Source organism: Diuraphis noxia, unplaced genomic scaffold (genome assembly GCF_037042655.1).
Source record: "Diuraphis noxia isolate RWA-SAM2 unplaced genomic scaffold, SU_Dnox_SAM2 contig0001, whole genome shotgun sequence".
In the NCBI taxonomy this organism is placed as follows: domain Eukaryota; kingdom Metazoa; phylum Arthropoda; class Insecta; order Hemiptera; family Aphididae; genus Diuraphis; species Diuraphis noxia.
This window is the reverse complement of record NW_028301711.1, coordinates 25,594,368-25,621,521: the sequence shown is the minus strand read 5'-3', so window position 1 is coordinate 25,621,521 and position 27,154 is coordinate 25,594,368. Positions and strand designations below refer to the sequence as shown.

The 27,154-nt window shown below is 27.0% G+C and overlaps 2 protein-coding genes across 4 annotated transcripts in view; one reads left to right on the top strand and one right to left on the bottom strand.

Annotated features, from left to right (window-relative positions):
• Window positions 1–9,671: 9,671 nt before the first annotated feature.
• TTLL5 (Tubulin tyrosine ligase-like 5) overlaps window positions 9,672–27,154 on the top strand; it is a 35,400-nt gene continuing 17,917 nt past the window's right edge. For both annotated transcript variants that reach the window (XR_016189376.1, XM_089215843.1), the window contains exon 1: window positions 9,672–10,197. Coding sequence is in view for 1 of the 2 variants with exons in the window: in XM_089215843.1 (XP_089071969.1) it covers window positions 9,979–10,197 (219 nt within the window). In the remaining variant the exon portion in view is untranslated. The remainder of the gene's footprint in view (window positions 10,198–27,154) is intronic.
• LOC107173559 (uncharacterized) lies at window positions 14,499–26,793 on the bottom strand. Of its 2 annotated transcripts, none has more exons than XM_015524143.2 (4): window positions 26,580–26,793; window positions 19,780–20,262; window positions 16,842–17,118; window positions 14,499–16,770 (listed from the first exon to the last, which is right to left on the bottom strand). In XM_015524143.2, the coding sequence occupies exons 2-4, from the start codon at window positions 20,225–20,227 to the stop codon at window positions 15,735–15,737; spliced, it is 1,761 nt and encodes a 586-aa protein (XP_015379629.2). In that variant the 5' UTR covers window positions 20,228–20,262; window positions 26,580–26,793; the 3' UTR covers window positions 14,499–15,734. The 2 variants fall into 2 exon arrangements, with proteins under 2 accessions (XP_015379629.2, XP_089072335.1); XM_089216209.1 differs by lacking the exon at window positions 26,580–26,793 and adding an exon at window positions 21,134–21,150.

Below are 27,154 nucleotides of genomic sequence, written 5' to 3'. Positions count from 1 at the left end.
TGCAATGTTAAAAGTTAATAGTGAGGCACTATGTTACTTTGAATGTTATACGAGTACGAAGAGTTTTGACATAATTTAATAGAATAAAATAAATTCTGAGATTTTTAAATATGATTATGGTTTGGGAATTCTTTATTTTTTATTTCTATGCATGTGTCATGTTTAAATGTCAGAATTGTATAATATATGCTGCAATTATTTGTTTTATAGAATATTAATTCTGAGGCAATTAAAGAGGGTGTGTTAAATGGAGCATTAAAATTTTTAATGTTTTGATTAAATGCATATTATTTACAAGCTCTAATTAAGTGGAGGCGCAGTTAACGAATTGTGTCCTATCTTGTTTTATTAAGTTTTATACATGTCTGATAAATTTGATAAATTAAAATCGAGAAATTTATCCATTGAAATATTATATAATAAATACCAACATATCAATAGTAAGCCATCACCTATAAATGCTTATTCTTATGAGCATATGCAGTATAGTAATTTGCTCTCCGAAACTATAATATAAGAGGGATTTCTGATAGGCACATCAAAATAGCCAAAATGTAAGTAGTTCCATCTATTATTGTAATAATATGATCTAAGGTTCATTTACTATATAGTCACACATAGACATTACCAAAATGCACATTTAAATGAATTACCTAAATATTATGATATTAACATCGTGGGATATCGCATAAGCTTTAGCCTCGCGGAGAATAGATCAAGAAGCTGGTATTTTGAGCATTATTTATGTTTTGTTGATTACAACCGAGGCTCCCGCAAAAATCGTTTTGTGAAAAAACGGTGAAACGTGAGTATATTAAAAAGTATCATAATTATTAATTTGGACCTTGAATTTTTATAGTGTACTAGTGTATACTGCAGATACATTTGACATTGTATAGCTAGTAAGTTTAATAAAGACGCTACCTATACCTGCAGTCTGAAATAACCATTAGTAGTACATCAATCAATTCAATCGCTACCGGAAAAAAAATGTAAATAATTACTGATGTCATTATTCAATGGACATGTACTAGATGGCCTAGGTGGTAGGTATTACCACTGAGTGCCTATATTACATATTATATATTACGTATTATACTGTACAACATATTATACTTAGCAATGGTATTACTCACAACCCATCATAGTCTATAGAGTGTATAGACATTACATATTATTACAGAGTATCATAAATTGTCTTATGCCAGTTGGATTTAATTAAATAAATAAAAAAATCTTTATTTATTTTTATTAATTTCATTTAAATCCACCTTAGTTTTATGATGTCAAATCATCACTAATGTATCCATTCCGTGTGGTATAAGTACTATAAATGTGTAGTTCAACATAGATATACGTACATTTTATCGGTAAAATCACTGAATTGTTAATTGTGATAAATGTAGTACACATTCGTAAACGTTAAAACTGCAATATATATATATATATATTAATTTCGATTGAACCTAAATATTCAAATTGTTATAACTTAAATAATATTATAATATATCATACTGTTATCATACATGATAAATACATTTTCAGCATTTTGTTGGTTTAATATTTTGCATGGAACACGTCTTGTTTATTTTATGTTCCAGCTCCACAGTATGAAGATTGAAGAAGGAAGAGTAGGTATTTCTTGTATTTTGCAGTATTCCGTGTTCTTCGTGTCTACACTTTACGTTGGCATAAATGCATAAATTAAATACATCAGTACATTACTGTTGTAATATAATAATTGTAGGTATATATTTGTATGTTCTGAGCACCCCTTTACAGTGAGATTTCATAAATATAATGGGACATTTCTACATGTTCTTTGAGTTCTTTCATGTAACGCACAATCATAATTTTTTTTTTTTTTTTAATGGTAGAAATTTGTTATAAATGTATTACTTACACATTTTGACTATGCACTGAACTTTTTATTCAGTCGTAACCAGAGTTATTTACAGAATTGCCGTCCTTAAGCAAATTTTATTTTATTTTTCATTTATATTATACTCGTATAGTTACATAAAAAAATTGTCGATAGAAAATTGACAGGGGGTGCGCGCTCTTGTGCTCCTCCCCTGAATCCACCACTGTATCTAAATCAAAATTCAAGCTAGTAGTATTTAAGTTATGTAACATTGTGTTATAAGGATTATATTTCTATGCCGATAAAGGATTAAGATATAGGGGACATAAATGATTTGAAAAAATTTGCAATTGCCAATTACTATTGATTAATTTATCAATATAAATAATTTGTAAAAATGATCTAAGTATAATAAATTCTACATATAACATTTCATATAGTTTTTATTTTTATAAAACCATTTGTAAGGATTATTATCCTTAATAAAAACATTTTATTAACTTAAAAACTACTCATTAGAATTTTGATTTAGATACCTAAATACTTACATCAAAATTTTCAAAACAAAAAATATCCACTTAAAAATTTTCAGTAAAAAGGAGAAAGTTCTCATTTGAAAAATAGAAGCTGGTATCACTATATCCTACAAAAGTACAAAAAATATCAGAAATTTGAAAATATGGTCATTAAGTCTACTTAAAAATTCTAAAAATCAAAATTTTAATAAATGTTCTATTAAAAGCGAAAATGAGGGTGAGTACATTTAAAAAAATCAACCTGTATATCTTCTATATAGTGCAGTATAAAATAAATTTCCGCAGTTTGTATAATTTATTTTATCGGTATAATCGCAAAATGTTAAATATTTTTTTGCCGCAGTTTACATAATATCAACTTTTAGAAAAAGGTTTATTTTATCACACTTTACCATCTTTCAAAAAACTTTAAAAAGCTGGATAAGTATAGTAGTTTCTTGTATAAAATTATAGATACCTAAATAATTAATGTATCAAACAAATATAATAATACATACAACTTATGATTATTTTGAGTAAAAATAAATAAATACCTAAATTAGCCACTTCCCACTTACGTACTTATCTTATGATAAAAAAGAGATATTATATAATGTGCTTATTGCGAAATATTTTCCTAAAATTAAATTAAGACAATGTGTCTATTCTCAATAGTACCTTCTGAATTAATAAATTTAATTTTTTAAAAACATTGTATAATATTGATAATATTAAACAAGTTAGGAAAACTCACTTTGCAAGCGTTTTAAACTATCGATTTCTATACATATAAATAAATTATAATTCCAACCATCAACAATTTAAAAAGAATTTAGTGACCTTAAAATATTAATTTTTAATATTTTGGATAGCTTAAATCTATATTAAATACTTATCATAAAATTAGTAATTACTTAAAATCAACAATCATTATTAAATTTAAAATCTTATTATATTATATAAACAATCGCAACTAGATATGTAGATTGTGAATAAAAAAAAAAAAAAATATAATAATAAAAAAAAAAATAATAAAATAAATATCTTTAAAAATATAGACGTGTGCGTATTGGTAGTTGGTACCTAACAACAGATGGACAGACACAACGGGGATATACGTTTATAATCCTAAAAAGCAGTATAATATAAACAACATAGTATAATAAATATTAGTTTTTGGCTTTAGTTAAAACTAAAGGCTTAAAAATATTTATAAAATGTGCATAAGACTATGTCTTATCCAGTTTTATACACAAACATAATTTAAAAAAAAAACAAATATGTTGTGAATATGTATATATTTATATCATTATTATTTATATTACCCAATTTATTTTGTATTAGAATGAATTTCAAATCTTTATTTTTACGAAAAACTAATAACTAATAGACAATAAATAATACTTATACAAAAATATTCAAAACACTGTTTGGATCATTTTCGAATATTTTCACAAAAGTTATAAAAAATCAATGTTCATCTTCTCAGTTCTCTTCTTAAATGAACTGTATTGAACCCAAACTCCGTACATTAGAACTTAGAAGTAGGAATAGTTGGTTAACCCCGAAGACTTCCGCGGCACATATTATTGTATATTCCTAAGTAAATTATCTAACTGTACCTACTTGACGCAAATCTACGATATCACTCGGACCAACATACTATTTTATAATAAAGAAAAGCGGGTAAGTCGTGGATGTCACTCTGCTGTACAGTAGGTTACTGTAATGGATGGGATTACATTTGAATGCAATGATAGGTATCATTGTATACGAAAAACGATTTTGAACGGAGATGATTTGTCAGTCTAGGATATATTATATTTAAATATTGTCATATATTCTATTTTGAAATAAATATTTTATTTTTCAATTAAGTCGCATTTTGCATAAGGCATGGTTAATCAATAAGTGTAGTTATCATGTAGTTATCATAATTCATAATACCTTATATTATCATAGATATACGTATACCTGGTTTGAGGATAAATCGTTATCATTACGCGATTTCATAAAAAATTAAAACTCAAACGCTCAAAACATTTTTCCTATAATGACACTTCAAATTTTCTCTATAGCTATTTGAAGCAAAACTTATGGAAAACTTGGTGTTAAATTTTATAACCTTAGATATAATTAATACAAACAATATTATGGATTTTGAACTACAAAATAATTTGCAAATATTCATGGTTTTGACGAATTTTTGTCAATATTTGAAATTCAAATGTTAATAAAAATTTAATTTGAATTTCCGGTGGAAATTTTTTTTGTGATAAAGATTGACAAATTTGTAAGGAATCTTGTATTAAATTTTCAAATCTTAGATTTAAAAAGAACATTTTTTATGAATTTCTAGCTTATAATAATTTGCGAATTTTCGTGATTTTTACGTATGTTGTCAAAATTAAAATTTGAATACATGTAAAAAAAAAATTGTGGCTATACATTTATTTTATTTTTCAACTGCTATTGTAAAAATATATTATGATCCTTGTATTAAATTCTCAAATCTTAGAATTAAAAAGAAAAACTTTTATGAATTTCGATCTAAGATAATTTGAAAATTGCCGTAATTTTGACGTATTAAATCAATATTTGAACTTCAAATACTAATTTAAAAAAAATGTGTCTATGTATTCTTATAATTTTTTAATCACTATAAGAATAACTTATGGGGAACTTTGTATTAAATTTTCAAGTATTTTGATTGGGCCAAAAAAATTTTATCGACACTTCAAAAAAAATTTTTCAGAAAAATTGAAAATTTCAGTGGTCTATAAATATCTCAAAAAAAAAAATCAAAATATTTTGAAAATTAAATCATGTAAAGAAAACGCCAATCTAAATAACTGATAAAATTTTCAAGTATCTACGACTTATACTTTTTGAATAATAACAAATATTTAAAATCGTTTGAGGATAAATCGTTATCATTACGCTATTTCGTAAAAATTTAAAATTCAAACGCACTTAAAATTTTTCCTATAATGATAATTCAAGTTTTCTCTATAGCTCCTTGAAGGAAGACTTAAAGAAAACTTAGTGTTGTATTTTAAATCCTTAGTTATACACGTAAAACATTTTATGATTTTTCAACTTCAAAATTACTTGCAAATATTCGCGTTTTCGACAGATTTTGTAAAATGTTGAACTGTAAACGCTTATTAAAAAAAAATTGTGATTTACGATTTTTAATTTTTTTTAGCTACAATAAGAACAACTCATAAGGAACCGTGTATTAAATTTTAAAGTTTTTTTGGTCGTCCAACATTTTTTTATTGACACTTCAAAAAAAAAATTCTCAAAAAAATCGAAAATTTCAGTGGTCTATAAATAACTCAAAAAAAGTCGAAAATGTTTGAAAATTAAACTGTATATAGATATCACTAACATTAACATTTGGTTTAAATTTCAAGTATTTACAGTGATTATTTTTTGAATAACAACCATATAAAAATATCGATTTGGTCGAAAACGGGTTTTGCGTAAAAATTCCAGTTTTTCTGTCATTTTTTTTTTGTTTTTCTCGATTTTTTGAAAACTGTTGGAAAATGTTTACTTTTGACCTCTATAATGCACCAAGGATCTTCAATTTTACATCGGAAAACACCCCCAAAGTTTGAAATCGAAGCATTATTTCGACTAGTTATGCTGAACACAGACACACAAAAAAAAAAAACACACATCATTGTAAAATCAATACAATCACTTCGTTCAGAATCTAAAATGTTGGCGGCTACAGGGATACACATACGCACGTTATCGGAGTCTGAGTACCAGGGTCACAGGGATTAGTCGCGTTTCTTCTTCAGTTTTGACGGCGGTGGCATCGGTGCTTGTGAATGCGACGGCGATAGATTTAGTTGTATAGTTTACCCACTCAACGCCCATAACGATTACTGCATACGTTCCTGTTACATGTATTCTCATCGTTCGTCGTCACAATGGTTTGTAACGTTTCCGAAATGTCACAACGACACAACGTCACATGTGAACCAACTGGGTAAAAATCGTTACTCGACGTATATTAAAAATATGGGCAAGTGGGTACCGCTTTGCTGTACATTACTACATTTCTTGTCGCGTGAGTCACTGAACATTTTAATGGATGTGTTATTAAATAATTAAATTTGAATTTATTCTGTTACGAGTTTACGTGATTTATATAGGTAGAAAGATAAAACGACTCATGTTAATTTGCTGGGGGCAATCCTCAAGGTAGTGATGAACTGATGACGTGAGGGGTGTACACGAAATGTGACCGCACAAGGCCTCGCGCTTAGTGTGACGAAAAAGGGCCTCACGATTTTTTATTGGTGATTTAGGTATTTATTTCTTATTACTATCATAACTTATTTTGAAATACACCACGCGTTGAAAATATAGACAGATAGAATAATAATTATTGTCTATAACAGGCGGGTGGCCAACATGAATATACGCCCACTAGCCACACGGATAAATACAATTACATCAAGAGCCAAAATGTTTGTAAATACATTTTATAATTTTTATAATTTTATCGTTAGTAAGTAAATATTGGTTTTATCTTAATGAGACTTGAGCAGCCAGTTAGCCACTCCTGGTCTAATATTCATATGCTATATATTATAATCTAAATTACTGAAACGAAAAATAAACATTAATTGATAAATATTTTGGTCCATACAAAACTATGACAGTATCTACCTACGTTAATACGATACATAATCACGAACATTAATTGAGAGTGCTGATTTTGAAATTGGGGCGCTATTACCCCCTAAGCCAGGGAGCTTATAGGGGGATTTGCGCCTATGGTAAATCGAAATGAAATAAAATCGTATTTTGTATAAGAATATTATCTTTTTGTAATTTTCCAAAATAGCATTTGTTTTTAAGTCTAAACCCCTTTTATAAATTATATTTAAAAATATTTATTGCATGTTGCAAATCGACATATACCTATATTGTACGATTTCTTTGAACTGAATGTTGGCCCTTGCCCAATAAATTTTCTATGATTTTGAAATTAAACCAGATACAAATTAATGAAAAATAAAAATAATTTACGATTGGTAAGAGAATATTATAGTCCGGCCTTGTAATAATTAACCACAATATGTGTATTTGTTAACTTATGATATTGATATTAATGTGTAAATATATAACGAAGTTATTAATGATGAATATACTGATATGCCTACTGTTAATTTTCTACTATACCTAATATATGGTATAAGTATATATTTTCATTATTGTTCTGTGTTCACTTCACACAACCACACTCATATAACTACACGGTGCAGAATATTAAAATTAAGGTAGGTATTATGTAAGTTTTCAAAACTGGAAAAAAAAGGAGTGTAGACTGTAAGCAAAACATTCGGTTCATTGCATGCAATGTCTCCATGGAACAACGGGAGGAACATATTTTTAATGATAATATTTTAACTTATTGAACGCATATTTAAAAAAAAAAGGTGGTAGGTTTGTGGTGTATTAATGAAATACAAAATTGTAGTCATTTAAAATTAATTCAGCTCTATAACTTAATCACACGATCGAAACGATGAAGAAGGAAGAGGCTTTGGTCGTTGATAGTTATGGCTAGCATTTTAATGAAAATAATCATATGATAAATATGATGTAAATCAAATTAGTATTCGAAACCTGTGTATTTGTGACTTGTGAGTTGTGAGTGTGAACTGTGAAACACCGCGGCCCGAATACGAGTAACGTCTAGAGGCTATTCTCAATTTGCCCACATCTCATCAAATAACAATTTCATTTAAACCATAGGAATGTCGGGAATGTCGGATGGGCGATGGCAGATAAATTAAGTTGATATTTATTAGTGGTATTTAAAAAAATAACTATTTTATTAGCAGCCTTGCGACGGACGTAATAGGTATCTACTATTTACTAGAAGCTTAAAACGATGTTTTCGAATTTGTAATTCATAACGATAATCGCTAAACAAACATGAAACGTCATTAGAACGCCGCTTCAAGATATTGTTATGAAAAAACTCTTTAAACTTAAAATGCATTTATCGATTAGAGCGAGCACTATACTTACTAAAGCATGAGTTCAGTGTTTACCTACTGCAGATTAAGTATCTACACTATACTGGTACCTACCGACCTACCGTAACATGAACAACCCTGTGCAATGATGAAATGCATAGGCGGTAGATCACTCACTTTACTGTTTCAATAAAAACTCAAAATTACTTTTTAGGTACAAAGTATCTACAACTTAACAAATAACAGTCCGTGGTATTGTGGTTACGAGAGAATCTTTTCATATAAGTAGATTTTTTTAGGCTGTCTACGGATGCGGAATCATTGTCCATTATATAATGCCATTTTGGTATGGTGGTTGACTTGAGAATAAAGTAGTAGAGGACAGACGTACTCTTACTCTAGCTACTTTAAAAAAGTAGCGTCCTTAGAATTTTAATCAAACTCACATAACTATGAGGTGGGTGGGTCACCCCAACGCCACCCTTTAGAGTCCTTTAAGAAACATAATAAAAATGAAGAAACACGTATCAATGAATCATAACATATAAATAATATCATAATTTATAAGGTATAACTTTAGGTATTTTTTTTTACTAGAAATATACAAAACAAAAAGATTTCACAGTTCAAAATAATTAATATCACTGTGATTTACTCGTCTTTTTGGACGACATAGGTACCTCATTTGCATCACTTCTTGCATTGAGGATCCATGACTTTACTTAATTGGCTGGATTTAAAGCTATTACTGGGGAACCAACACATAGTATGAAAAAGAGTGAAGAGTTGATTAACAAGTGTTTTATAGTTAATTAGCCAACCCATCCCATACGTTACGATTTAAAAAAGAAGTAGGGGTATACGCTTGAGTAGTTGAGTATCCTAAAAATAGTCGAAGTACTCAGTCCTCCCATCCCCTCTGAGTCACCTCAATCAGGTTTAAATGTATAATTTATACATTTAAACGTAATATTTAAAATTCATTAAAATTTAAAACCAATGAATCTTTACTAATTTTATTTGTTGTGTTTATTATTACCTATTAGTATAACCGTATGTATATGACATATGGGCATTGGCCAGATCTATGTATAAAATTAATTATATTAATTATTAATTAATATTATTATATTATTATTTTAATTATATTCATTTTTGGTCTATGCCTAACATAGTAATAACTAATATGGCATATTTATCGTATAATATCATAATAATATCTTATTATGGTAACCATATCGAATATGATAAGAACCATAGTGATAGTAAAACGTAAACTCACAACACTGCGCTTGGTAATGTTTAATGTTTTTTTTTTTTTAAATTATTATTTCTTTCATTACCATAGTTTTCACTTTTCATTATTATTTCCAAATGGTGACGCTATGATAACATTATTGTTTGTTAGATAAAAAATATATAATACACATACACAAATTACTTGTCTCAATGTTAGATCAATGTGATTTTACATTAGTACCTGCAATAAAATTATTTCACAAAAATTAATCAATTATTCATGACTGTTTAGATTATTGTGTAGATTTGCTATATCGTATTGTGATTTAGTTCTTTTACTTAATGCATAATGAACAACACTACTAAGGGTGGGAAAAATAACAACGATTACACAAAGTATATTTTCAATAATTCTTCAAATGGTAACAAAACATGTGTTTTTTATCCGTCAGCGTTGGACCAACCATTGGATGACGTCCCTTGGAAATTGGTCAACATGTCATTTAAGTTATTAAATGTTGACTCAAAATTGGTGTTAACTTTACTCGCAAACCATGGATTTCGTGAGGTGAGAAACTATAACCATAATATTCAGTTTATGTAAAGTATTAAACCATTAAAAACAAATTGCGTACCTTTTCCAATCAAATTTAAAAATACCTATGTATTATATTTCCAGTAACATTATTTTATGTGGTTACAGCAGTATGGTCTGTAGTAGGTACATATTTATTACATTGATAATTTTGTTAGTTATAATAATATTAGTATAACTAGACTGGTAGTACTTAATATTTAGTAGAGATTTATATATATATATATATATATATATATATATATATATATATAGGATGTGTCTGTATATTTTGTTTTGGTACAATCAGACAATTTTTTTCGACTTGCAGGTCACATTCAAAATGTATGAATTATTGTGTGTGTTTTATATTGAAATTGTCCAACTTGAACTTATTAATCTAAAAACAAATAATTATTTTAAATATCTGTATAAAGAAATCATAGATAAATATACAAATGTAATACACTTTTTAAGACTTTTCCTGATGATTTTCCAAAATTAAAAAAATAATCAATATGTACCTATTCATATTATTTGCTTCTACTTATATATGTGAACTATTATTTTCCCACATAAAATACTCAAAATGTTCAAAAAGATATGTTTGACTAATGACAATCCTTACTAAGAATTGGTGTTGCATATTTTACTTTGAATATTTCAAGATTGTTTAAAGAAAAACAAGTCTAAATCTTACACTATTTTATTTCTATTAAATATTCTAAAATCTAAAATATTTTTTTTTATTTATAATACCTATAAAAATTTCCATCTAGGTATATAATTTTTTTGGGCTGGTTGAAATACTTTTGTGGGCCGAATTTGAATGATGTACAATGTACATTATACTACACAAATTTCCATACTCTCCTCCTATATTCCTGTCTAAACTTTAGTATATTAATTATTGATTATTTGTATACTAGATATAAACCGAGATATAAACTAATATATTAACTGATAAAATATTTCCCTAAATGGTATCTTGGATTTTTAAAATACAAAACCAAAACTGTTTATGTATATTATGGCTTTTTCTTACAGTAAAAATTTTAAAAAGTTAAAAATAAAAAAAAGGATAAGAAGTAGTTTACTAGTCTATGAAATATCATGAATAATATGTATAATTTAATATTGATATTTGAGGTTGACTATTAAGTATTAATATGATTAATATACATTTGACTCTTAATTACTTAAAAATATCGATAGCTCAATTTTTTTCTCCTGAGGTTTTATAATTCTTAATTGAATTATATTACTTGAAAAATTATGTTATTTAAATGTATTTCTATCTTTCTATCTTTATTCTTTATGTTATTGAGACTATTGTAATTATTAATTTGGAAGTTTAAAATAATTACTATTAAGTAAGCGAGGAACAAATGTATCTATTACTCCAATAATATTATACTGTATCAGGATAATTTTTTAAGCATGCTCACCCCCAATTTTCCTTTTTAGATTTATTAAGTAGACCATATTTCCAAATTTCTGATATTTTTTGTACTACTTAAGAAGTATCCTGTGGTACTACCAATATCTATTATTCAAATGAGAACCCCCTTTTTACTGAAAATTATTTAGCTGATAATTTTTTTGAAAATTTTGATGTATCTAAATCAAAATTCTAACGAATTTGTATACTAAAGATAATAATCCTTAAAAACGATTTTATAAAAATAAAAACTGTAATAACTGTATTCTGTAATAAATCCTTAAATGGTATAAAAAATGGTCTTCAAGCATATTTAAAAGTTCCAAAAATCTGAATTTTAATATCTGCATAATTTAATCATAAAAATGGGATGAGCATGCTTAAAAAATCACTTATATAACCATTGAATAATTTCTTTAGACCAAACTTTAAACCTATAAAATATATATTATATATATGAAACCACAAAATATAAAATGTTTTGCTTTTGAAAAAGTTCCTGTTTAATATGTTGTTCATTAAATATTTTATGATAGTCTTGGTGTTAACCGTCATCTTCAAAAGGTAATCACTTAAGAAAAATATTATAACCAAATTAATTGTGCCTATCCGAATGGAAAATTTCAATACCTACAGTTAGAACATTCATCTTTAGGTAATAAAAATGTAGAAAATATTCTATTCAGTTTAAATTAAAATTGTATATACTTTAAGTTAAAAATAATGATGTTTAAACAATTAAAAGTTACATAATCATCTTTACTTTGAAGAAATGTACTCATTATTTTTTTTAAAGATATATTCAATTTATATTAACCACAATAATTAGAATATGTAGTAGGCAAATGAATAAATATATACAGTTGGGTCTCGATAATCCGAACACAGGCTAATCCGAAAGACGCGGTAATCCGAACGGGCTTGAGAATTATCTTATCGTCATAATATGCACATATGTATGTATTTATAAATAATATTTTCCGGTAATACAATTTTTTCAATTATACAAGGCATACCAATCCATAATGGGAATCAATGAACAAAAAAAAAAAAAATAAATCGATATTTTAAATATTAAAGTTCATAATTATACTCTTAATAATTATATTATATTTATATATATATTCATTGTCTTTTGAAATAACGAGCTTTTACACGATTAATAAAAATAAAAATAAAATTTCATATCTTAAATTACAATAAAATTTATGGTTTTTTTAAGCCATAGGTAATCCGGATAAATCGCTAATCCGAACGATCCCTTTCCCTAACCTCGTTCGGATTATCGAGACCCTACTGTATACATATATACATATAAACATATATACATAGGCATGTCTAGACCTTTGACGCAGAGGGTGCAATCTGGTGCGTACCCAAGGGGCTAATGGGCCCTAGCCCCCTTTTTTGAACAATTTTATCTTAATTCATGGTGCCACTTGAAATCGCAGAGGATGCAGGTGCATACTCTGCACCCCCGTGGATATGTCTATGTATATATACATATATAGTATATACACAGTCTCCTGCCAGGATTTACCCATTGCGATATCTCTTGTTTTGTTGGAAATATTTTTACGATAATTCCAACAAAACACAGATAATGTTCTTACCATCAAGTTTTATAATAGATCTATTCACTCTAATTTTTAAGTTAACGGAGTAAAATGTAAATTGCTGAGCGTAAATTTGATGTGTTACACATTTGTAAGACTTAGACAACAAATACGAAGAATAGAAATTTTATTTAACAAATTTTTCTATTTTACAACATTTTTTTTGCCTCTATGTAAATTTGTTATATTATGAAGGTTTCACTGTATATAAAAAAATAATGTTAAAATGAAAGTCCCACCCCTCGGTGTTGTGTCTGTCTTACTAGTGTAAAATGTTTTTGTTGAGTTTTGTAAATTTACATTTAATAGTTTTCATTAAGCTTTGTTAATGTTAATATAAGAGTGATTTTACTATTGGCAAAATCATTGATGGCAATATATTCTGTTATTTGTTGCGACAGTTTTTCTCGATATTTTAATTTTGATGTGGGCTATGAGCATTTTAATATTGTTATATTTTAAATGTTTATAACTTGTTTTGAAATTAAAATTTCTAATAAACTACAGGTTATATGTTTCATTCAAATTTATTAGTAGCTGAATTCACTGTAATATTTAAACTAAAAAAGCTACTCATAATACTCAAAATTCACTTTAAAAGTAAAATACAATTAACAGCCTATGAAATGTCCTAGATAATAATCTTACTTTTACATTTTATGTAAGATTATATCATTCTAATTTTTAAGACATTGTGAATATAAAATGTACTATGTTACACATGGGTCAGTGAGAAAAAATGTTCTGACATCCTCTTAGAGCCGCTTTCACCAAATACTTTAAACGTTGATTACGCTTAATCGACTGATAACAGTTATTTAACCGGCTAAATTCGGCCGATTAAATCCCGGTTTACCTTAATCGTAGTTTAAAGTAGTGGTGAAACCGGCCCTTAATATACTATTGTCTATTAACCATGAATAAATATATATTTTTTTTATATTCATATTTTTAATAGATATTATAAAATAATAACTACCAAGATAGTATCTACATATTCTACATTTTACAACTTAAATGCGATATTATGTAAACAGGGATCATTTTTATCCTCTACTTCCCTTTCCACAACTGTTTCTACATTATTTGTAAACTATGCTATTATTTTTTTACAAGTTTTTTTATGAATAATATTTATGATTTAATTTATGGTTTATTTTCAAATATATTGTATACAATATGATAATATAACATACCTTATTGGGTTACATTGTATAAGTAGGTACAAATTCAAATAGTTTTGGTGATGTTTGTTTTTTATCTTAAACGTATAATACAAAAACAAATTCAATAATTTTTTGTTTATATAAAATGTGCTGTTGGAAACGTGACAAATATGTAAATACCTTTTACCTACTATGATGTATTGCATGGTAAAAGAAGGTTAAAAAACAGATTACAGAATAATGTATGTACTTGGTACTAGTTGGTGACTTGTAACATTATATTTTTGATCAAACAAATAAAACAGTAACATATTACTTTCACAGAAAACAATGAAAAAGCTATTGTTACTTTTTAAGTATGTGTACAAACAATACATTGTTCAGTTCTAAAAGTCATTTAAAGCTGTAATTATGACTTAAAATTTTTATATTATTTAAAATTATCATTATAATTATTTGCATATTTTGATAATTTGTTTTAAGATAAAATAAAATTGTTAATTAGAGGTAGATTATACATTATAAATCGATGTGTATTTTTTTAAATATTTTTATCTGCTTGCTCGGAGTACAGTATTTTGTTTACATTTTATCACCAAGGTTATTGGGCCACAAACGGCACAAACGTGTATGTATATTTAAAGGATGTCAACAATTTGGCCACTTTTATATAATATTGCAGGGGTGGCCACTAACCTTAACTTTGGGAGCCTCAAATTTATAAAGTTAATTCGAGGTGAGCCACACATTGTAAAGCAATGTTTACAAAATAAAGATACATTTTTCATTTTAAAACAAATGCAGGAACATTTATTTACTTTTAATTTTAGTCTAAGTTTGGTTCAAGAGCCTCACAAAATTGATTTAAGAGCTGCATGTGGCTCGTGAGCCTCGTTGTGGCCACCTCTGTAATATTGTATTAACAATATAAAATATAAATAAAAGAATATTTCTCAAAAATAAAGAAAAAAACTATATAAGTTGTCAATAGCCATAGTAAATTTATATTATAGTCAAATAATTATAAATCAATAGTCAAAAACAACTTTTTTTTCAATAATCTGATACAGATTTTACAAATTTGATTTTTTCTCTTTCATTGTAGTATACTAGTATACTAATTTTGATATTAGTATTAATCATTAAAAATCTATAAGACTAATTATTAATCACTATATATTATCTATATAGTATATATTATATGCATATTTTGATATAACTGCCAAATAGTTTTCACAATGTCTAATATATTTATACATATTATAAAACAATATTTAAATATTTAATAAATTATTATGTTATAAAATATCATAAAATAGGAAAACATTCTGAACAGAACCAATGAGAATTTGCATGCAATTCTAATTTAAAATTATTTTGATGTTTCCACATATTCAATTCTTTTATCTCTTCTTGACTAATGTCCCAATTACTAATATTGCCAATTTTATCTATTTCAGGACACAGATCTATAATATATTTAACCGTGTTGATATTTCCATGTTGCAAATCATTAATATATAGGCAATTTAAACTTTTTGAAATTTGTTTTGCTGGAATAATCTCTTTAGGATTAAGTAATTCCATAAAATTTAAGCTGTTTAATCCCAAACAAGTATAGACATGTAATACTCTCAGTTCTGGTGTACATTCTATTAGTCGTTGCAGAGTATTAGGATGGTCGACTTTACTGAGTTGGATTTTCTCAAGTTTTCTTAATTTGATATTTGATGAACTTGAATATAATGATGATTCCACTCCATCAATTGATAATGTTTTGAGATTTGCCAGTTGAGGTAAGAAAACACTCAAATCAATTGTTAGTGAAACTTCATCTCTTCGAAATTTCAAAAACAACTCGCGAAGAATTTGCGATTGTGGCCCTAAAAGAAATGTGTACAAGCCATCTAACCATGCGTGCTCAGTAGGAACATTTTGTAAATTTATGATTGTTAGTGTTTTGGGGAGTTGACTTAGCATGAGTGGTGAATGCAATGGTTCAGTGATAGTCAGTCTGTTTAGTTTTGTACATGTATTGCAAAGTACTTGTAGTCTTGACGAAGTTGTACGACATGCATTAGCCATTGTCAGTTGAAGTTTAGTTGACGGTATTGTAGCTTTATCCAATAATTCTAAAGCTTTACCAATATGACAGTATTCGCCTAAAGTTTCTAAATTTGGTATATTCTGTAAAGCTATTAGGATTCCATTACTAGTGACACTAGTATTGGCAATGTTTAACGTGTTTAATGTAGAACACAGCTTCGTTGGTTTTTGATAATATTCCAAGAGAAACGAAAAATCATTTATTTTATTTCGTCGACCAGTTTTAACTCTAATTTTCCTGAAAATATAACATTGTTTTATTTAAAAATTGAATATTAGATTTGATTAAATTCTACTGGTGTAAATTACTTTGATAGTGATTTTATCACGTGCCACCAAGATATTTTTGTTGTTGAATGAATGTTATGTTTGTTGAAATTGTTTGATTTGTCTTTAATTTCAATTTGTAGTAAAAGGTGTTTTATGCCGTTATCAGTTACTTGACTTGAATGAGATATATCTAGTATTTCTAGCTGAAAGCACGATTGTCCAATAGTTTTAAGAATTTTATCGCAAGCTATATTTTTTAAAACTAAACGTTTCAAATTACTCATTGATAACAATACCGACTGAAATAATTGTGAATCTGAAAAATGCCAATAATTTATATTAAAAAATAAATATTAGTTTTGGCATGCATTATGATTATGATTTATTAATCTATTGTGGTTTTTTTTTTCGAAAACAAATTGGTCCACATTACTGTTCTCATCAAACATTTTTAAATACTTAATGTTTTTGTGTTATGATTGCTATGATATGATTTATGAACTTCATTACTAGTAATATATGTACCTAAAAATACCTTATGATTTATGAATTGTACAAATGTACAATATATACTATACATAATATATTGATATTTTTTTATTATTTTATTACAAATTATTATAATATAAGAAGCTTGCTGTTATTAAAATAGGAACGTAATTCATCATATACATATATTGGTTTACCTTTACTGATAGTCAATTTATGTAAATATTTTCAAAGTTTAATGAATGAATTGAGAATTTAATGAAATCAGAAATATTGAAAGAGTTTTCAACGTCTTAAAGTTTATAGTTTAATACTCAATACGAATTTATACACAAAATGTAATGGGTAGCACTTTCGTACTGGTATAGCCTATAGTGGTATGTAGTGTGTATTGTTCTCAGTTCAGTTTTATTATCCATTTTAAATAGTTGACAACGAAACGATCGTCGTCGTTGATCGCCGCCGCCCCATAATAAGAACAAAACTAGTAGTTGGTCACCTTCATGAATGTGCGTTGATTTTATAAAATAATGAAATTCAATGTTTTGTTTTATTCATCTGATTAAATGCTAACCTGGAATCTGGATACACATTTGATTAAAGTTTTAGTGAATCAAATGATATCATATTTTTATTTTGCATATAACTAAATATTTGTTGATTATTAATTATCATATGATACATGCATATTATTGGAATTTATCATAATATAAATTTATATTAGTATATTACAATATAAGTGTAATATAAATTAAATTTTAGTAGTCTTTACTTTGAATTAAAGTATAATATGTAGCTAAGTTATTTATAGCCAAGTTATATAAGTTATTAAATATATTTTTGTCAGTGCATTCGAATTGCGTTCTAAATATTTTGTCCGAGTTGCGTTCGTGGTTACTGGTTTGACACATCCAAGTGTGCGTCCGCAGTTTTCTCATGACATGTACGAGTTGCGCCGGTTGCGGCCACAGGCTTTTTAGCGACTGAGAATAATATTTGGTGATAAACTCGTAGATATCTCAATTATCGATATCTTATCTGTAAATAACCTCTGATAATTGATTGTTGGAAATTAATTTTGTTCATGTTAGTAATTTATTATCAATCACACACTCACACTACGACATTCCATGTTCGATAAATCAACAACAATTTAACACGTTTTAGTTCGTTCAAAAACTGGTATAGGTACACAAATTTACTCATTTTTAAAATAATATACAATTACAATTTTTAACTACACCATTTCATAAAATTAACATTTCATTTTAAAGCAATAAATAATTTATAATATATAATTATTGATTACTAGGGCTAGGGAAATGAAGCACTAAAAACCTACAATAAAGGAATTAAAAAATTGCCAATAATGCCACAAAAAAAAGCATTTAACCAGGAAAATGCAACTAAAAAAGACTTAAACATTTTTAAGTTAAGCTGATTAGTTTAGTTATGATTGTCGGCTTAACGTATTGTCGATTACTGATATCGTGGTTTCGCGAATCGCGACAATACTCCATACGCTAGCACTCGGATATAAACCCCCATAGAAATTCCTATAATTAGGAAATGCTAAATAATATTATTGTAAATTTAGATATAGTAAACAAGTCAATAAATATCGTTCTCATTGCGTCTGAAGTCCAGACATAATATTACGACGATATTACAGACGTCGTTTTACGTAACCACTACTCCCCACTCGGTAATCAGTAATCACAAAATCTAAGAATCTATTTTCAGAAATATTTTCCGATAAGGATAATATTTCACTACGAATTCACAAAATATATATAATTATACAATTAAAATAAATGAAAAAATAATAATTTAGATAAATATTATGTACGTAAATGTTAAAATATGCGTATAATTAACAAAAACCAATTAAAAAGCTAATAAACTGACAAAAAAGTACCAATAAAGCATTTATTTACGAATATCACAAGAAAAAGCAAAAAAAGCAAAAACAAAATTGCATATTTGAACTCTGTGATGAATGAATCGAATTTTGTTTTTGATTAGCCATGTCCTGGAGTACTACGAAAGAAAATGCAAATGCTACAAAATCCTAGCCCTATTGATTACAATACATTTTCAAGTTTCAACCACACCATTTATCCAAATGACAGTCCTCATTAGTCTGTAAAAGTGGGAAGGAAAATATGTATACTATTAAAGTATTAACCAATATTAATCAATTATTAACCAGGACGCAACTCATACCTATACATATGATGCGAAAAATCACGGACGCAACTCGGATACGCAATGCATATTTTCGTATTTTGGGACGCAATTCGTATGCAGCCATTTTTTTTGACTGTACATATTATTTTAGATTACTTTTTGATTTTAAATCATAGGTTAAAAATTGATTTGACTTATATTATTAAGTGCACTAACACCCGGTCCGTTGTAAAATAATACCATTTAGGTATAAACAGTGGTTGGTACGTAATAAAATAATAGTATAATATTGATATACCTAAACGTAATAGCGTCGGCCTAACCAGCTCTAGAGACTCCAGGCCCCTGGCCTCTTGCGCCAGCAGCTTGAGTAGAGCGGTCTGGTGGCTACACCCGTAGTAACAGCATAGTTGGACGCGCAGTTGCCTGACTTCGCCGTCCAGCATGACGCCAAGCAGGTACAGCGGTACGTTGTCCGCCGCGGCGCTCACGGAGTGGCCCTCGCGGATCGCATCCGCCAGCACGGCCATGCACTTGGTCAACAACTGGTGGCGGACGAGCGCGGGGACGGCGGCGGCCCAAAACGGCCGGATCCGGTGTCGGGCGAACGCGAACGTCTGCGACGGCGACGCAAACCCGTTTTGACGGGCCAGCTCGTGCATCTGGTAGCATGTCTGCACCAGATCGGACACGACTCTGTCCTCAGATAGGCTCAACAGGCTTCCCGGTTGGTAACGACAGGGCATTTTTCTTTTCGTTGTTCGATCACTGAATTTTCGACCTGTAATCACATGCCATTATTATAATAATAATATTGTATAGTTATCAATGATATGATTTAATCGTCCGGTCGACTGCGGTGTTGATTAAATAATAGTCCACAGGTAACGCTTTTCGACTTTATCGAGGCGAAAAATATGTTTGTAATTTATATATATATATATAGTAGGATAACAAATTATATATAATCCATAATTTTCGAGTTGGAACACATGAATTTAAATTCAAATTATAATACCGCATTTTTACAAAAATACTAAATTACTATTATATAGGTCGTGTGTCGTGTAATTCGTAGCCATAATAGTGAAACAATAGGTAATTCCTCGTTTTTGATGGCTGAACCTAGTCTATAAAATGTGACGTTTGGATCGCATATTAAATTTACCGAAAAACGGTTCTACGACAGTACAAACATTAGTTTTTCTTAAAGGAAATCAAATTATATAACTTAATTTAGCCTTTATTAAATGTTAAATATAAATTAAAAAAAAAAAATGTTATCTACAACTAATGGCCCAGTAGCCGATGTTTATACGTTCAATAAAAAAATAAAAAAGTATATATATATATATTAGTTTGTCATTATTTAGGTTTGATGATTTAAATATTGTTTGAAGCAACTGTCGGAAACCAAAAAATGTAAGGTAAACCAACAGTCGCCTATTGTCCTACAGGAAAATGGAGAATTGTTGATTATAGCTACCAACGTAGATTATTTTTATTTATGCTCAATATTGGTATTATAAACCATAAAATATTTAAATGTTACTAACTAGCCTAGAGTACATAAAAACAAAAATAATCGATCAAACCCAATATTTAAATTTTCGTGAAAAATACATATTGAAAATTTTAAATACCGTACGTACCCGTATCCTGTATGATGGCTATAATAATACATTTTATTATAATTTTGGTTATTGACAGTAATTTTGCTAAAAGCTTTTGTTAAAATGTTCGTATAAAAGTTGATTAGTCCTTGATTAAATAGTTATTTATATATTATGATTATGGTTTTATGTAGCTTGTGTTTTTAAATGTTTATTTACGGTCTATATTGTACGAAAATATTATTAATATTAATTAATAATGATACGATATAACGACAAGTCTTTTCGAATGACAATCACCATTTTCATATAAAGCATAAATATTTATATTTAGATAACGTAAATAACGTACTGAAATGTCTGAAATTTATTGTACCAATAAATAATAATGGCATCCGAGTTTTGGGAAGTGGTAATTGTTTTATATTTTTCAGAAAATAATTAATTGTACGTAAATAGTAAATACGTACAAAATAGATACTTAATAATTTTAAATAAAATATTCACTCGTGCTTATGCGTGATATAGATAAACGGTCTCTGGAATTGTTGTGGTACCTAAAACTAATCAAAATCATTGATAAAATAAAATATCACAATTTTTCAATTCGGGATTGTAAACTTTAAATCGTTCCCTCCGATGGTGTTTTCGGGCTCAAAAACTAGTTTATATCATATATTAATTTTCACTGCAGTAGTCGAAATCTATTAAGTTCTATGCCTCTATACACTTTTTACAAGTCCCGTAAAATTTGATGTGTGGTAAAAACTGTAACAATCGTCAACACTTGAGCTACACTCGTTAATTATGTATTTTAAAATATATTATAATATCTCGTACACAGAAGTTGGCTGGTTACAAGCGCAATAGCTAAAAAAATAATTTAAATGACTGTTTACCAAAATTATGTGCACAGTGTCACGGTACACGGTGTACCGTACACCAATCATATCATAAATTCAAATATTGTCAAACACCGAATAGTATTGTTCAACATCTAAATTCTACGCAATAATATTATAATAGCAATAGGGAAAATGTAATATTCATTAGCACAATGTAACTATATTAATAATGCTGAAATGTCTGTATAATTGTATTGTTTATACGCGTGTGTGGCGTACCTACACATTTTAATTTTTGGCGTACGTGTGCGTTATAGTAATTTACACAGAGCAGAATAGAAAAACCAAAAAGAAAAAACATCATCTCTCTTGTCGCAATACACATATTGCGTGCGATGCACACATAATATTATATTAGTAAGGCGGACATTATATTTTATTATCATTTTACGTAGGCTATATTATTATTATACCTAACATCGGAACAATAAAAACTCATTTGCACAAAAAAATACTTCCGTGATATTTATTTATCATTTTAATATTTAATACGATTCCGGATATGTGTTCAGACTTCTAAATTTATTATTATAAGTAGATGTACATTTATATAATATATTATGTTCCGCGAAGACATATTGTAATCATTTTTTATCTGTATACTGTACAGGTCAGGTTCACGAGTTGTCCGTTCAATGTTAATAATTCTGAGCTCAGTGACGCCGTTTAATGTTTCATTACAGATAACGTCCAAGGTTTATTGATATACTTTGACGGCCCACACTTGTTGTGGTATTACACTTTTATGTTTCAAAATTGTAAAATATGTTTAATGCGTGCTATATTTTTCAAATATGTCTAAACTTGTTGGCCTCGTCACACCAGCGTTACGTTTATTTATTATTATCTTTTTATTTAATAGTAGGTACGCATCGTTGTTTTCGTATTATACAATATTTATTTACATTTTTGATCTAATTGAAATCGAATCAAAATTATATTTCCCTAATATTATAACTTGTATATTATTAGACAATAGTCGATGTGAGTACTGTGATAAAATCGTCTACGCTAGCAAGACGGAAAACTTGACTGTCCACTCTATTTTTAGGCACCCGTGTCTTGCGAGTCGTATTCATAATTTCATTTCATTATATTTATAGAAAAGGCAAATGACAATATTATTTTACACAAATATTGATTTAAGAAAATCCTTTAAAATAATATCATTTTATAAAATGTGATTTTATTCACTAATTTTAATGCTATTCCTTAGACTACAATACTGAATCATTACCTATTGAGTTACTTTACAACTTTCATGTATTAAAATAAAATCATAAACACATTTTTAATAGATATTTTAAAATCGAATACAATGTTCTAGCAGTTTTATAAATTCCTATTTGTGGTACTAAACGTCTAAACAGTTAATTAAATGCATACAATTGTCTAGAAAATAGAGTAATTTTAATCTTAACTTTTAATGGCTTACGTATCTTTATACTTAAAAGCGCTTATGATTTTACAAAATTACATATTATATAACATATTTTGATGTATTGTTATATATTATATATATATATTTTTTTTTAAATTAAATTTTAAGTTAAATAAATGATAAATGTTGTGGTTATATGTATAAAATCTACCTCTCCATGTACATAATATAAAAATCAATCCAGTAGTGACAACGGAAGACATTTCAAATTTAAATTTATAATTTTTGTTGATGTCATATTAACAATTAATTTACGCTTCGTTATAATATGTTATAAATTTATAATACCTATACATTTTTAATACAATAAATTATTGTTTGTAACTTTGTAAAAACATAAGGTATGTTGCCACAAGTAATTTAAAAAAATCAAAATCATTCAGATAATAGATATTTAGATTACGATATACTTTTTCATATCTAAAGATATTTTTATACTTTTATAGACACTTATCAGCCATCTTATCTTATTACTTAATAATACGATTAATACTGCTATCAACAACAATGCGATATAGAGTATCAACACGAACACGAAAGTCAAGGTTTTTTTATTATATTGTATATTGTATATAATTTGTAAATGTAACTATTGTAATATTCTTATTTTCATATTTTCTTATACCCAAACTACTCATTGATGCACTTTACGCAGCATGCAACAGCCATTTAATAATATGAATAACTGATTGTAATATGATTTAGTGCATGGTTTTATAATCATAGTATGAACCTTTGAGTAAATAATTAATTTTAAATATTTATATGGTTAAATTTAAATTTAAAATGCATATTTAAAACTGGTATAGTGGTATATTAAATATTCGATAGTAATTTATTAGTTTATTACTATTGAATTAGTTCAGTTGTTTGTATTTGATAAAGGTACAAGTTTCATAACTGGTTTGTTGACTAATGTCCATCGTACGGCCCTGGCAAAACGTAAAAATTTAAAGAAAATATATACAGTATGTAGCAGAAAGAAAAACCTAAAAATAAAAACAAAAATGTATACTAGTTAGTAGTTAGAAAACTTTATACTTATGACCTGAAATTCCCAAAAAAATAAATATTTTAAAGAGTTGTAAAAAATTAACTACTTAGGTTAAATAAACGTTTTACCATCAAAATTTGTTTAACAATTATATTTACAAGTTGTTAGATCATGCTATATAAATATATATATATATATATATATCATGATTATATATAATTTGTAATTTTGTCAAATACAATAACACAAATTATGATAAACCCATTTAAATTTAATATATGTGACTTATATATTTTATATGATTAAAAATGGTTACACTAATTCATAACCAATAATGAACATATATATCTAATAAATTACTAATGTAAGTAGACTAAAATAAAGACATTTATAATAAATTATTATTATTATTTTGTTAAAAATATTAACTTCCGTAATTTTGCATCATTTTTATAAAAACTACATGTTAAACCACACAAATTACAGACAAGTTCAAGTTTGAAAATACAAGGACTCTGGTTATGTGGTCAATGTCTCTACACTATAAAAAAATTATAAATCCTTTACATAAAAATTGATTCATATTAAAAGTACATAGCAGATGAAAAAAAATCAGAATTCAGTTAAAAGTATATTTTTAGTTTTCAAATCATTGTAATTATTTAATTATCTCTATAAGGTACTATTCATTTTCCAGTGAACATAATAAAATGCATGACAATTTTTACTGCTTCGAAAAATGATGAATAATGAATAAAAAAAACAAAATCTAAAATCTATATAATTTTGTTTTTGTATTTTTTTTTTTTGTGTTTATATTTAATAGGTACTATATAATTTATAATTATATAATATTGATGTTCCTAATACAGTTTATACAATGTAATGATAATTTTGAAAAGAATTTATTGCAATCGCATTTTGTTTTTATCACTAGAAATTATTTATAATGTATTAAATATTTTTTAAAATATGTTTCATACGTGTTACTTGCAGTACCTTTAACTGCGATAAATTGTTTCATTTTTATATCGTAGGTTTGGTATAATTTTAGTTTATTTCGAATTTAAAACACGTGTTATATTTTATTTGTTTTAAAATTTCTGTATTATTTAATGCATATTTATTTAGTTATATAATCGGAGTAAATTAACATGTCATTTTGTTGATGCAATTATCATAAATATTTATAAAAAAAATATTGGAATTTAAATTGTAATTATTAAATATTCAATTTAACTAGATTTGATATTTATTGTAAAAACCATAAAAAATAAATATAAAAATGTATTTTGTTAACACAATAATACGCGGTAAATATAATTTTATCTTAGGTATATAACTACTTGGATAGGTACTACATTAATTGTTCATTTTCGTATAGAGTACATTCTTATTAGTTATTACTATAATAATATATTAATATGAACTGGCGAATACTGGTGATATTTTATTTTGAATTTTTGTATCTTTGATATTAAACTACATGTTATTCGATATTATGGAACAATAATCAAACGTGTATTAATTATCCAGGTAGTAGCTGATGTTGTTAATTAACCCCTTATAAGATGCACCCGGTGTTTTGCTCAATTCGACTACGTTGCTTTCGGACTTATTATTAATATTATTACTTATTGTGAATAAATTGATTATTCTGATATTATACTCTCCGCTAAGTGCTAAGTACTTACCAATTACTACCCAAATCAAGATCAATACTAGACCATACCCCTGACAGTTTGACACACCTCAATACAACCAAATTTCTAAATTATATGTCAAGAAAGTTTTAAATGTTCTAATACTTTATAAATTAAGCAGTGATACCCTATAAACATACATAATAATTCAAGCAAGCGTACGCTATCTAATTAAAAGATATTTTTTACAATTATTATTATACTGTTTTATTATAATTAAAAATAAACTAGTTAAATTTAAATAGGTAGGTATTATTACTTTTTTACATCACATCTATAACACGTACATTGGCTTTAAGTCTGTATTCATTTTTAAAACTTAAACATGGCAATTAATCGTAATTATTTGTATTTGAATTAATTAATAATAATAGTTATTATAATTAAAAATTAGGTATGTATATATTTTTTTTTAATCGTATTTAATATAATGTTAACTTACTAATGAAATCACCGTCATGTATTGATTCTGATTCAACAATACAAAATGTTAATACTGATTTTATTTATCTTCCTGACTTCGAACAAATTAAAAGAAACTACCGAGTTATTTACGAATTCGACGCACAGACATATCACGGGACCACCTTATTGACTAATACTAATGTCTGTTGAACCTATGTCTAATTCAAGTTCATGATTGTTGTACCACAGGTTGTACGTATTACCACTACTCTTATAAAAAGTATGTTGCACGTAACAAGTAACAAATTCAACAATTATAGTTGTCAATAATATAATAAATATATTAGGCCCTGCGAATCGTAATTCTATTTTACTTCGGATAAAATGGTACATAAAAATAACGAAAAATCAATCTATTGACGTAGATATCTAAAGAATAAAGTTCAAACAAATCCAATTTAAAATGAATTATACATGAAACAAAATAAATATTTATCTCGATTTAAATAAAGGAAATTATCATACGATATTACGATAAGTGATAATTCAATAATGTTCATTACATTGTTGTCTTTCAACAAACAAAATGAGCGGTCTCGAAAACAGATAAAT